Below are 13,462 nucleotides of genomic sequence, written 5' to 3' on the forward strand. Positions count from 1 at the left end.
TATGGAATTTCCCAGGCTAGGGGCTGAATCAGAGAGGCACCTGCTGGCCAATGCCACAGCCACAGCAATGCCAGATCTTTAACCCACTGGAGTGAGGCCAGTGATCGAACCCACGTCCTCATGGATACCAGTCTGTTTCGTTACCACTGAGCCATGATGGGAATGCCCTACCATGCCCATCTTGTGGTAGGCATTTTCCTTTGCTGGCTTTGAGGAGGTGAGTGCCATGCTGGAGGCCCACATTGCAAGAACCTGAGGGTGGCCTCTGCTGAGGCCCTCATGGCATGCCACCATGGAGAAATGGGTCCTGCCAACAACCATATGGGCTTGGAAGCAGATCCTTCCCCAGTCAAGCCTCAGATGAGCACACAGCCCCACAGCACCTTGACTGCAGGCTTCTGAGACCCCAACACAGAGAAGCCATGCCCATTCCCTGATTCACAGAGAGTGTGTGATAATATTTGCTAAGATCCTGAGTTTGTGATGATATTATTCTGTAGCAATATATAATTAATATGGAAGATGAGAGCATAAAAGGAAACCTGGGAGGAGGCAAGGGTGTTACCCCCGGCAAGAGCTGGGGCTGGCTTGGATTAGGGGCTGCCAGGGATGTCGAGGTGGGTAAAGGGGTCTGTGCCTGGTGTATTTAGCAGTTGCTGATGGACTGCTTATGGGGTTAGCTTCAAGTTAGAGGTGACACCTCCCTCTGTGCCAGGCAGTGTGCTGGGCATTTCACAGAAATGACTTCGTTCAGTCCTCATCCTTACCCTTGAAGGGGGGTTATATCTGTTTTCATGTATGAGGAACGTTCCACTGAAAAACTTGGCCAAAGTTGCTCTTCTGATACGTGGCAGGTGCAGACTCTGAAGACCACAAGTTTATGCTTTCAGCCTCCTTAGGAGACCCTGAAAGCCTGGGTTTGCAAGAGACATTCCCTAAATCCCTAATCCTTCCCTCTTCCTCCAACCCTCAGCTGAACAACAGACACACAGGACGGAGCCAGTGCAGAACAAACTGCAGAAGTCACTTAACGTTGTTGATCTTCTGTAGCCCTTGTGGTTCCAGAGGAGGAGAGTAGCCTCTTGCTGTCCCACCCCAGCTCTAGTTTTACTGTGATTTCTAGTCCTCACATCCAGCTTAGACAGCTCCAGGTGCCTTTCCCTTCCCTCCCCACCTGCTTGACCTAATTTATGCTCCTAAGCACCCCTGTGCCTTTAATATTCTCCTTCCTTTTAAATTGTTAAACTCCTACGCAACCTTCAAGGTCCAGCTCAAATGGCCCTTCTGTGAGCCCTGCCTCCTCTTCCCTAGATAAAACTAATGACTCCATTTACTCCTTTGTAATCCCAGGAACATCCTTCACACTTGATGGCATCTGAGCCCTCTGTGCCTGTCACACAACCTGGCCCATGATGGAGTCTCAAGGGACATTGTGAGTGAGAGAGTAAACAACATCTGAAGGCCCTTGCTGCCTCCTCAGTACTGGCTCTTTCTGGCTTCTGACCCCCAGGGGGGGGGCCTATCATCCCTCTGAGGTAACAGAGCCCTGTATACAGTGATCACCATGGCAACACCAATAAACAAGGGGAGGGCTGCTCCTCAGCAACTATCCATTGGTCTCCAGCAGTTGTGCAGCTCAGATCTGCACTCCTGGGCTTCAGCACACACGAGGGTGGTTCACGTGTTTTCTGATGTTATGGGAGAGAGTGAAGCGGTGAGGCAGGGACCTTGAAGTGGGCCAGGGGTCTGCCAGGACCTGAGACTTCATCTTCCTTCCTCCATTCAGATTTGCTTGTGGGTCTCGTGCCTAGACCACAGTGGAACCTACTTTCCCTCCCCCCTTGACCCACATCTGTTGGGGCATTTCTCTCCAGGTCAGAAACTGACAGTGAGTCTATACTTCTGTTCAAGCCAGTCCAGGGTGCTCTGGACTGAAGGTGCCATTGGGGCAGACAGGGAGCTGCTGTGGTCACATCAGGTAGGTGGCTTGGGATGTGGAACAGGGACAGAAGTGAACTTGAAGTAGATGGAAGAAGTGGGGCTTGGTTTCAGCAGCACCTTGGGCGAAGTCCTGTTTCTTTTCTGAGCCTCAGATTCTCCAACTATGAGAGAGGATAAGTCAGTACTTTCCATGAACCTCTCACTGAGTCCTTGTGAAAAGAGACTAATCTACCATATGCAAGTATACTTAACACATGAGTTCTAATGGTTATCTCCTGCTGCGTAACCAATCTCCCCAAACTTAGTGACTAAAGACAACAATTATTATCTCATAGTTTCTGTGGTTCAGGCACATAGATGTAGCTTCAGTGGGTTGTCTGTCTCAGAGTCTCTCACAGACTGTGATCAAGATGTTGGATGGAGGAGTTCCCATCGTGGCTCAGTAGTTAATGAATCCAACTGGGAACCATGAGGTTGCCGGTTCGATCCCTGGCCTTGCTCAGTGGGTTAAGGATCAGCGTTGCCATGAGCTGTGGTGTAGGTTGCAGATGCGGCTCAGATCCAGCGTTGCTGTGGCTCTAGTGTAGGCCGGTGGCTACAGCTCTGATTTGACCCCTAGCTGGGAATCTCCATATGCCACGGAAGCGGCCCAAGAAATGGCAAAAAGTTAAAAAAAAAAAGAAAAGAAAAAAGATGTTGGCTGGGGCTTTGGTCTCATCTCAAAGCTCAACTAGAGAAAGACCCCTTTCTATGGCCACACACTTGGTGGGATTCAGTTCCTCAGATTACTGACCTCAGATTCAGCTCCTCATGAGTTGGTGGCCAGAGGCCCTCAGTTCCTTGCCATGTGGGCCTCTCTAGCTCACAACATGGAACCACTTCCAAAAAGAAGAGCCAGGGAGAGTGTGAATAAGACAGTAGTCACAGTCTTTTATAACCTCATCTTGAAAGTGGCATCCCATCATTTTCACCACAGTCCATGAGTTAGAAACAAGTCAGTAGGTCCAGCTCATACTCAAAGGGATAGAATTACACAAGTGGGCAAATACCAAGGAATGGGGGAGGGGTCACTGGAAGCCATGTTACTGCCCACCTCGGTCCACCCTCTAGCCCCAAATGATAAACACTCCTTCCACATGCAAAATATAGTCATCCCCTCCCAAGATTTCCAAAAGTCTCATCCTATTATAGCATCGGCTTAACATTTAGAATCTGGTCCTATAAACTGGGTCCAGGTGTAGATGAAGCTCCTTGGTTGATATTCTTGTCCATTAGTAAATCTGATAAGCTTTGCTATCTGTCCTGAACCCACCCAACATCCAATGGTGTGGAGGATATAGGATGAGAGCTGTAGATAGTCCTGTCCAAAAATGAGGAAAATTCAGACTTGAAGGAGTCACGGGTCCATAGCAATTCTGAAATCCAGCCAAGCAAATGTTGGACTTTCCCTGATTTGGTTTCAAGATACAACTTGATGGCTCTCCACTCTGCCATATGGACTCTTGCTTCACTTACTAAGATACATTTTCTTCTCCCTTCTTTCCTTCCTTCCTTCCTTCCTTCCTTCCTTCCTTCCTTCCTTCCTTCCTTCCTTCCTTCCCTCTCTCCCTCCCTCCCTCCATCTCTTTCTTTCTGTCTTTCTTTCTTTCTTTTTCTTTGAGGGAGGATGTGTTTTCAGCCAAATAGTTTTCTCAGACTGTTTCCTGCCAGCAGAATTTGGGAGTCTACTGATCTCTTTTTATTTTGTACTATCTCTGTCCTTTTCACTCCTGCTGGCACTATTTTTACTGATACAGTTTTCTTAAAAGCTGTGAAACTGAAGTTGCCATTGTGGTGCAGTGGAAACGAAATCCGACTAGTAAGCATGAGGTTGCAGGTTCGATCCCTGGCCTTGCTCAGTGGGTTAAGGATCTGCTGTTGCCTTGGGCTGTGGTGTAGGTCACAGACGTGGCTTGGATCCTGCATTGCTGTGGCTGTGGGGTAGACCGACAGCTGTAGCTCTGATTAAACCCCTAGCCTGGGAACCTCCATCCATATGCCACAAGTACAGCCCTAAAAAGCAAAAAAAAAAAAAAGAAAGAAAGAAAGAAAGAAAGAAAAGAAACTTATAATGGTCCGCTCCACTAGACAAAAGGACAAAAGTCCCATTCTTTTTTCTACTGGGGCTCTTGCTAAGGGACAGCATCCTTAAGCTTCCAAGAGGCCTTATTTTTCTATTAAGAGAATCTCTGAGAAGCAATCCTGGGAGTTCCTGTTGTGGTACAGCTGAAACAAATCCAACTAGGAACCATGAGGTTGCAGGTTCAATCCCTGGCCTACCTCAGTGGGTTAAGGATCTGGCGTTGCTGTGAGCTGTGGTGTAGGTCGAAGATGCAGCTTGTATCTGGTGTTGCTGTGTCTGTGGTGTAGGCCGGCAGCTACAGCTCCAATTCGACCCCTAGCCTGGGAACCTCCATATGCCGTAGGTGCGGCCGTAAAAAGACAAAAGGAAAAAAAAAAGAAGCAGCAATCCCAGTTGTAGTTCAGCACGTTAAGAACCCACTAGTATCCATGAGGAAGCAGGTTTGATCCCTGGCCTCATTCAGTGGGTTAAGGAGCCAGCATTGCCACAAGCTGCAGGGTAGGTTGCAGACACGGCTCAGATCTGGTGTTGCTGTGGCTGTGGTTCTTAACCAGCTCTGAGTTTATCAGTAGACCAATTTGCTGGATGACCTCAGACAAATTACTCTCCCTCTCTGGAGCTCAGGTTCTTTATTTATAAAATGAAGAGATTGGATTAGCTAATCTAAAAATCGCTTAAGGAGTTCCCATTGTGGCCCAGTGGGTCAAGAATCCAACTGCAGGAGTTCTCACTGTGGTGCAGCAGAAACGAATCTGACTAATATCCATGAGGACATGGGTTCGATCCCTAGCCTCGCTCAGTGGGTTAAGGATCCAGCATTGCTGTGAGCTGTGGTCACAGACGTGGCTCGGATCCATTGCTGCTGCGGCTGTGGTGTAGGCTGGCAGCTGCTGCAGTTCCGATTCAACCCCTGGCCTGGGAACATCCATATGCCACTGGTGTGGCCCTAAAAAGAAAAAAGAAAAATCACAAAGGCAGAAGAGGAGCCCTGGGCCCCCAGACTGCTTGAGAAAGGCCTTGAGGCAGTGATGATGGAGATGACTAGGGCTTTCCAGACAAGGCACAGCCCAATGCCAAGGTCCAGGGGGCAGGCCCAGTGCCAGGGTGGTGGGTGGATGGGGCAGGGGGCTCCTGGGTGCCAGAGAGCCCTGAAGGCAGCCTGGAGGGACCTCTGATCAGGCTGGGCCGATGGCCACGGGCCTCCCCGTTCAGCCCTTGTTCATTGTTACCGTCTGTGTCGTTCGAGATGATTGTGTTTCTCTGTCTACAGGACTAGGCTTGGAGTTCTCTGTCCCAGAGCAAGAGCCGATGGAGCTGGGCCACCGAGCAGGTAGGACAGGCCGACCAGGGTCACGCCGAGGGCACACGTGGGGCTTCTGGAGGGCCTCCCTGGGGGCGCAGGGACCAGCCCCTTCCCCCTCTCCCTCAGTCCTGCTTTGGCCTCCAGACCCACTGTGTGACCTGACATCCTTGGGGTGGTCCGTTCAAAGACAGAAAGGAAAGGGAGGGAAAGAAATAGTGCTGAGCCCCTCCCAGCTGCCAGGCCTGGGGATTGTGACCTCTCTCTCAGGTCCCCTCTTGTAACCGAACACAAGTTCCAGGGAGTCCTACCCACAGTGAGGCCAAACAAAGTGAAATTTAAACTTGGCGCAAAGAAAATGTTGATTGCAGGACCAAGAAAGGAGAGGGGCTGGCTTGTGCTCAGAAACCTCCAAACTCCCCGTTGTTTTGGGAAGGAGAAGTTTTTTTGGTTTGTTTTTCTCTGTTTGTTCATTTCTGGCGGTCCTGCAGCATGTGGAAATCCTGGGTCAGGGATCAGAACCGAGCCATAGCTGTGACCTATGCCACGGCTGAAGCAAGCCTGGATCCTTAACCCACTGAGCCGGGTCAGGGGTTGAACCTGTGTTCCAGCACAGCAGAGACGCCACCAATCCCATTGCATCGCAGTGGAAACTCTAGGGGGGGACATTTTTACAGGCAAAATTTGGGGTAAGGGCTGCGGGGCGTGTGACTTTCTTGTGATGGGTTGGCGGTGAGGTCGCAGAATGATGCTCCGGGAATCTTGCCCTCAGCCCGAAATCGTCATCCTCAACTGGGCAGGAGCCATAGTTCTGCGGAAAAGCTCAAAAATATTGCTCCGTTTATCCCATAATGAATATCCAGGATCCTCCTTTATCACTGCATTATTATTTCTTTTCTTTTTTTTTTTTTTTTTTTTTTTTTTACGGCTGCACCCTCAGCATATGGAGGTTCCCAGGCTAGGGGTCCAATCAGAGCTACAGCTGCCAGCCTACACCACAGCCACAGCAACACCAGATCCAAGCTGTGTCTGCAAACTACACCGCAGCTCATGGGCAACGCCGGATCCTTAACCGCTGAGCGAGGCCAGGGATCGAACCTGCATCCTCATGGATACTAGTCAGATTCATTACTGCTGAGCCACAGCGGGAACTCCTCCCTTCCTGTTTTTCACTGTGCATCTGTTTCCCTCTCCTTCCCTCCATCTCTTCCCTTTTCAGGTACAACCACTTTGGCCAGGGGCCATGTGAACAAGGAAGACCAGCAGGACGTGGACCCCTGGAGAACTGCCTGCAGCCCCTTGGACTCCTCCAAGTTCAAGTACCAGGTCCCAGTCTCCCAGCAGCCATCCCTGTACCGGGGAGACAGCCCCCGAGGCAGCTCACTGGGGCAGGCCTCCCTGGAGGAGATCCAGCCTCCACCCCCATCCACCATCAGCGGGGCCTCCCCCGGCAGGGACTCACAGCTGGGGCCCCTGAAGAAAGGGAGCTACAGACCCTCCTCGAGGGAGAGCAGGGCTTCCTCCCGAGTGGGGGCTCAGCTGTGCCAGGGGCTGGAGGAAGACCCCAGATCGGGGGCCCAGGGCCAGAGGAGCAGCAGCATCCCCAACAACATTCGCCACAAGTTTGGGAGCAACGTGGTGGACCAGCTGGTCTCCGAGGAGCAGGTGTCAGAACGGGGCACGGGGGGGGCTCAGGGTAGCAGGGAGGTCAGGCACAGCGACCTACAATAAGAACCCCTAAGCAAGCTGATCTTTTTTTTTTTTTTTTTAACTTTTTGGGGCTGCACCTGTGGCATATGGAAGTTCCCAGGCTAGGGGTCAAAACAACAGGAAGTCCTAAGGAAGCTGCTCTTGAGTACAGGGTCCCTGTAATTATATCAAAAAGTAGGAGTTTCTGTCGTGGCTCAGTGGTTAACGAATCTGACCAGGAACCCTGGCCTTGCTCAGCGGGTTAAGGATCTGGTGTTCCCGTGAGCTGTGGTGTAGGTCACAGCCATGGCTCGGATCTGGCATTGCAGGCTGGCGGCTACAGCTCCAATTGAAACCCTAGCCTGGGAGCCTCCATATGCCATGGGAAACGGCCCTAGAAAAGGCAAAAAGACAGGAAAAAAAAAAAAAAAAAAAAGGATGCGGGTTCGATCCCTGGCCTCGCTCATTGGGTTAAGGATCCAGCATTGCCATGAGCTGTAGTGTAGGTCGCAGATGCAGCTCGGATCCCGCATTGCTGTAGCTCTGGCGTAGGCCAGCAGCAACAGCTCCGATTCGACCCCTAGCCTGAGAAGCTCCATATGCCGTGGAAGCGGGCCTAGAAAAGACAAAAGACCAAAAAAAAAAGGGAAAAAAAAAAAAAGACAAGCTGGGTTTGACTCCTTATAAAGATGTGTCCTGAGGCTGCTCCACAGCAGGTGTCTACTGTAGGGAAGAGTTTTCAGGATCCTTCTCCATGCCTGAGGCCTGAGTGGGAGACGGGGGGTCGGGGGGACGGGGGGGAGTGGGGGTTGGGGGGTGGCACACCTTCAGCTTTTGCCACCTCTCAGGCCTGGGAGTTGGTTGAAGGCTGCAGGCTGAGGGTAGGGAGGAGGTGGTGAGCGCAGGCTCAGTGGGAGAAGTTAGATGGGAGCTGGCTCGACTCTGCTCCTCGCCGCTCCCCCCTGCCTCCCTCCTCAGGCTCAAAGGGCCCTTGGTGAAGCCCGGGAGGGCCCGAAGAGGGCAAGCTCCTGGCCCAGCCGGATCCAGAGTCCTGCGGACGTCACCTCCATCTTTTCCGACTACTATGATCTGGGCTACAACATGCGGTCAAACTTCTTTCAAGGTCAGGCTGAAGGGCAAGGGTGGGTGCTGTGAACACGGATAGCCCCCCAGTGCATTAGGCAAGGGGAGCTTTTGGGTGTCCACCGCTTACTGGACCCCAAATGGAATCTTAAGACCCCAGGATACATCCCCAGGGACACCCAGTTCATGGTCACCAAGGGCCGCCTCTATGCCAGGCCCGGTGCTGGGGACATCCAGTCCCCTGGCAAGTCTGTCCTCACCATTTGGATGGTCCATTGCAGCTAGCAGTCAGCCCCTCATTCCCCTTCTACCTCTGGTGTCCTAATCTGCCAAGAGGAGGCCTGGGCGCCCCTGGCCCGGCCACCATTGGTCACCATGACAGTACCAGGCTTCCTGGGTTCAAAGCTCAGCTCAGCCAGTGGGTGTGGCCTTAGGCAGGATCCTTAACCTCTCTGAGTCTCTGCCAATCTTCTCGGTGGGTACAATGGAGCTAAAGACATGACAGGATTCTATGAAGAGCCAGCCGCAGGGAGGCACTCAGGCCTGAGCACACAGTGAGTGCTTAGTAGCTGATAGGCCACATTTTTCTTTCCCAGAGCCCAGGGGTGGCACCTCTGGGACAAAGTGTGGGTCGGATGTCTGGACATTTGCCATGTGTCTGTCCTGTGGGTCCCCATGGTTTTTCGATTTTCCTTTCTTTTTTATTTCTTTTTTCCTTTGTAGGGCCCCACCTGTGGCATATGGAGGTTCCCAGGCTAGGGGTTGAATCTGAGCTGCAGTCACCGGCCTACGCCACAGTCACAGCAACACCAGATCCAAGCGACATCTTCCACCCGTGCCACAGCTGGCGGCAATGCTGGATCCCAGACCCACTTAGTGAGGCCAGGGGTTGAACTGCATCTTCACAGATACCAGTCAGGTTCTTAACCCACTGAACCACAATGGGAACTCCCTCCACAGTTCTTTCTTTCTTTTCTTTTTTTTTTTGTCTTTTTTAGGGCTCAACCTGTGGCATATGGAGGTTCCCAGGCTAGGGGTACAATTGGAGCTGTAGCCACCAGCCCATACCCCAGCCACAGCAATGCAGGATCTGAGCCATGTCTGTGACCTACACCACAGCTCACGGCAATGCTGGATCCTTAACCCACTGGGATCGAACCCGCATCCTCATTGATGCGAGTCGGGTTCGCTAACCTCTGAGCCACGATGGGAACTCCCATGGGTCTTTTTCTTAAGGAGTACTCCTAGCTCCATTTCACAGGCAGATGAGAAACAGTTTGCCCAGAAACTCTCACTAGTAAGAGGTGGATCTGAAACTCAACGCCAGGTTTTTCTTTAGCCTCCAAAGCCCCAGAGTCTTTCCCAGCACTGGGTCACCCCAGGAGCTATGACCCTGTTTCCAAGGGTTGAACCGATTGCTCCGATGGGGCCCTCGGTCAGCAAGCGGTGGCTTCTCTCTGGCCCCAGGTTCTAGTTAGGCCTCATTGCAAAAGGCCAAGTCTTTCTGGCCTCTTCTTTCTTCCCTCCTCACTCCATGTGCCCCCAGGGCCTGGCAAGCCTCCCACCTGGCTCAGATCCTGGTCACCCGAGGAACCAGACAGCCATGGGAAAGCCTTTCTGGGTTTTTCTTTGGGCTTGGCGAGAAGGGGTGTTGCTTGGGGAGGAAAGAGAGGATAGAGCTCAGATTGTCCTGTTCTGGGTTTCAGGAATCAGCCTTCCATTTGTCTCTATAACATTTAACACCCAGTAATTTTTGTTTTTGGCTTCAGCCTGATGCAGCATCTCAGTTCCCAGCCCAGGGATTGAACCTTCGCCACAGTGATGAAAGCGCCAAGTCCTAACCCCTAGACCCCCAGGGAACTCCTCTAGCACCCAGTATATGGGCCTTTACATGGTGATGTCTACATAAATGGGACAGAATGATCTAAAAAGCCTCCAGCCCTGAGTGTTCACTGAGGCTCAGCGGGTTATCAGTATCCTTGAGGATGCAGGTTCTATCCCTGGCCTCACTCAGTGGGTTAAGGATCTGGCGTTGCCATGAGCTGTGGTAGGTTGCAAATGCAGCTCAGATCCCAAGTTGCTGTGGCTGTGGTAATAGGCCAGCAGCTATAGCTCTGATTCAACTCCTAGCCTGGGAACTTCCATATGCCGAGGGTGCACCCTAAAAAGCAAAAAAAAAAAAAAGGCATCCAGCCTGAGAAACACAAGGGTGCAATGGAGCCCTCTCATACCCACTTGCACCAGCTTCTAGGAGTCGATTGTTGCATTTTACCAAACCAGTTGGCATCACAAAGCTATCTTACAATTGACCACAGTGTTTCAGCTGACCCTTGAAAAACGGGGTGGGGTGGGAGGGGGAGTTGTGGTGCTGATTGCACGCACCCCCCCCCCCCCGGCCCAGTCAAAATCAGAGAACTACTCTCTCTGCCTTGAAAACAAAGGAATTGATAAATGACTAATCCAGGGCAGGAATCTCAGACAGTTTGGACAGAATCAGGACTCTGTCCTTGCTCTATTGATTCCATGTACTGTGACTTTTAACCAAACACAAACTTTCCCCCACACCTAGTTAATTTTTAAAGCTCTGTTAAAGGAAAACACAGGTACTGTATGTGTTGAAAAAAAAAAAAATACAGACATAGGTCGACCCGTGCAGTTCAAACCCACATTGTTCAAGGGTCAAGGGTATTTACACTGCAGAAATTGGCAAGCGGTACGAATTAGGGCGTTGCTTCCCACACCCAGCTGTCCATGTGCCCCACCTCTGCGTTCCCCTCTGTTGCCATCAGCCCCGCTTGGTCTTCGCACTTGCTGCTCCAGGCCAAGGAGGTTCTTGTGGCTGGACAGGAGCGGGGAGAGGAAATCAGAGGACACGAGCTAGGTGGCCGTGGCCACTGGAAGGTCTCTTCTCTTAGTGAATTGGGGAACCAGGGGAAGGTCTTAAGCAGAGAAAGGCACAGTTTGACTTAGCCTAAGGGATCGTTCCAGTTGCCGTGTTGAGAACAGATGTGAGGGAGCTGGGTCAGAAACGGGGAGACCGGTGAGGAGGGGACTGCAAAAACCCCGGTGGGATGAATTGCTCTTTCCTGAGATAGAGATGTTTCCAGGAGGAGTGGGTTGAGGAAATCCTGTGCCATGCTACGTCATAAAGATAATCTTTTATTTAACTGTAGCCCACTAAAATACTTAGTTTTGGAGTTCCTGCTGTGGTGCAGTGGGTTAAGAATCTGACTGCAGCAGCTTCTCTCACTGCGGGGGTGCAGGTTTGATCCCCTGTACAGTGGGTTAAAGGATCCGGCTTGGCAGCAGCTCTGGCAAAGGTCACAGTTATGGCTCAGATTCAATCCCTGGCCTGAGAACGTCCATAGGCTGCGGGTGTGGCCATAAAAAAACAACACTATATCCAATCCCTTATGATAGGACATGATGGAAGATAATATGAGTAAAAGAATGCATAGATAGGCGTTCCCTTCGTGGCTCAGTGGAGACAAATCTGACTAGTATCCTTGAGGACCTAGGTTCGATCCCTGGCCTTGCTCAGTGGGTTAAGGATCCAGCGTTGCCGTGAGCTGTGGTGTAGGTCGCAGACTCGGCTTGGATCCAGCATTGCTGTGGCTGTGGTGTAGGCCCTCAGCTACAGCTCTGATTCAACCCCTAGCCTGGGAATCTCCATATGCAGTGGGGTGCAGCCCTAAAAAGACAAAAGACAAAAAAGAAAAAAACCAAACACACCAGATCCTTAGCCCACTGCACCACTAGGGAACTCCCCACTCCAGATTATTTTGAAGCAAATTCCAGGCTTCTTACCATCCGTTATCTTTCTTTCTTTTTTTTTTTTTATTAATTTATTTTTTTTCCACTGTACGCAAGGGGATCAAGTTATCCTCACATGTATACATTTTTTCCCCTACCCTCATCCGTTATCTTTCCGTTATTATGTTTCGTTTCTGAAATTCCATTAAATGCACTTATTTTATGGTCTATCACTGATCATTCAAATCCCTGTTATTTCTGGAAGTTGGTGCTCTGTTTGATGATTCTGCTGACTATTGATTTCCTGTGTGTGGGTTTTAACTTTACACACAGACATAAACATTGTCTGAACATACAGGTATCAATTGCCGCATGCCAGATGCTCCAACGAATGTACTCTTCTCAATCTTTTTTCTTTTTTTTTTTTTTTTTGGTCTTTTTAGGGCGGCGTATGGAAGCTCCCAGGCTAGGGGTCGAATTGGAGCTATAGCTGCCAGCCACAGCCACAGCCACAGCAACGTGGGATCTGAGCTGTGTCTGTGACCTACACCACAGCTTTCGGCAACGCCGGATCCTTAACCCACTGAGTGAGGCCAGGGATCGAACCTGTGTCCTCGTGATACATGGATACTCGTTAACCACTGAGCCACCACGGGAATGCCTAGTCTTCTCAGTCTTGAAAGTACATGTTATTCCTTCAAATAGATGAAGCGACCAAAGCTCTGAGAGGTTAGAATCTTATCTGAGGCCATACTGTCCAGAAATGATGGAGCTGGGGTTTGAACCCAGGCCAGCTTCCCTCTGCCTCACCCTCCCCATTCCCTTGGCCTCGAACAATCCACCATCCCTAGAGGAAATTGACACCCAGATATGACCCCTGGAGTACCTGCCCTCTGTCGACTCAGAGCTTCTGGGAATGTCTTCACGGGGTCCCACAGGGGCCCCTCAGGAGACGAAGAGCCTCATGAAGGCCTCCTACACCCCAGAGGTGATTGAGAAATCAGTGAGAGACATAGAACACTGGCACGGCAGGAAGACGGATGATCTGGGTAGGTAGGAGCTGTGGGGAGGGGAGGTGGGTACTCCCTGCGCAGGCGTGTTGGGCCCAAGGTCCAGAGGGGAAAGCAGAACCGGTGGGCTTTTGGAACACACATGGCCACCAATGGAGCTTGGCTATTCCAGAGGGCCTCTGGGTGACCTGTGCTGACGCCTCCCTTGCTCTCTGCAGGACGGTGGCACCAGAAAAATGCAATGAACATGAACTTGCAGAAGGCACTGGATGAGAAAGAAAAGAGCAAAAACAAGAACTCGAAGTAGAAGATTAAACCGAGAAGCGGTGCCCTCCGCTCAGAGAAAGGGCCAACAATAAACACACACACATCGGCACCTTCGCCTCTGCTTGGCTTTCTTCCGGGTGGGGGTGGGAGAATGCGCAGGGCTGTAGAGGCCAAAAGAGGGAGCAGAGAAGCCCTGAGGACCCCAAATCACCCGGGCCCTTCCCCCTAAACACACACACACCTTCCCCCTATCATTCTAGGAAAGGATGTGAGAGCTGAGAAGAACTCTGCCCAAGC

At 51.2% G+C, this 13,462-nt stretch overlaps 1 protein-coding gene across 1 annotated transcript; it reads left to right on the plus strand.

Moving 5' to 3' along the window:
• Positions 1 to 5,371: 5,371 nt before the first annotated feature.
• Positions 5,372 to 13,205, plus strand: TEX33 (testis expressed 33). Its single transcript, XM_047788421.1, has 5 exons — positions 5,372 to 5,393; positions 6,583 to 7,028; positions 8,031 to 8,175; positions 12,827 to 12,937; positions 13,117 to 13,205. The coding sequence occupies exons 1-5, from the start codon at positions 5,372 to 5,374 to the stop codon at positions 13,203 to 13,205; spliced, it is 813 nt and encodes a 270-aa protein (XP_047644377.1).
• The last annotated feature ends 257 nt before the right edge of the window (positions 13,206 to 13,462 follow it).

The sequence above is a fragment of the Phacochoerus africanus genome, chromosome 7 (assembly GCF_016906955.1).
Source record: "Phacochoerus africanus isolate WHEZ1 chromosome 7, ROS_Pafr_v1, whole genome shotgun sequence".
Taxonomy (NCBI): Eukaryota; Metazoa; Chordata; class Mammalia; order Artiodactyla; family Suidae; genus Phacochoerus; species Phacochoerus africanus.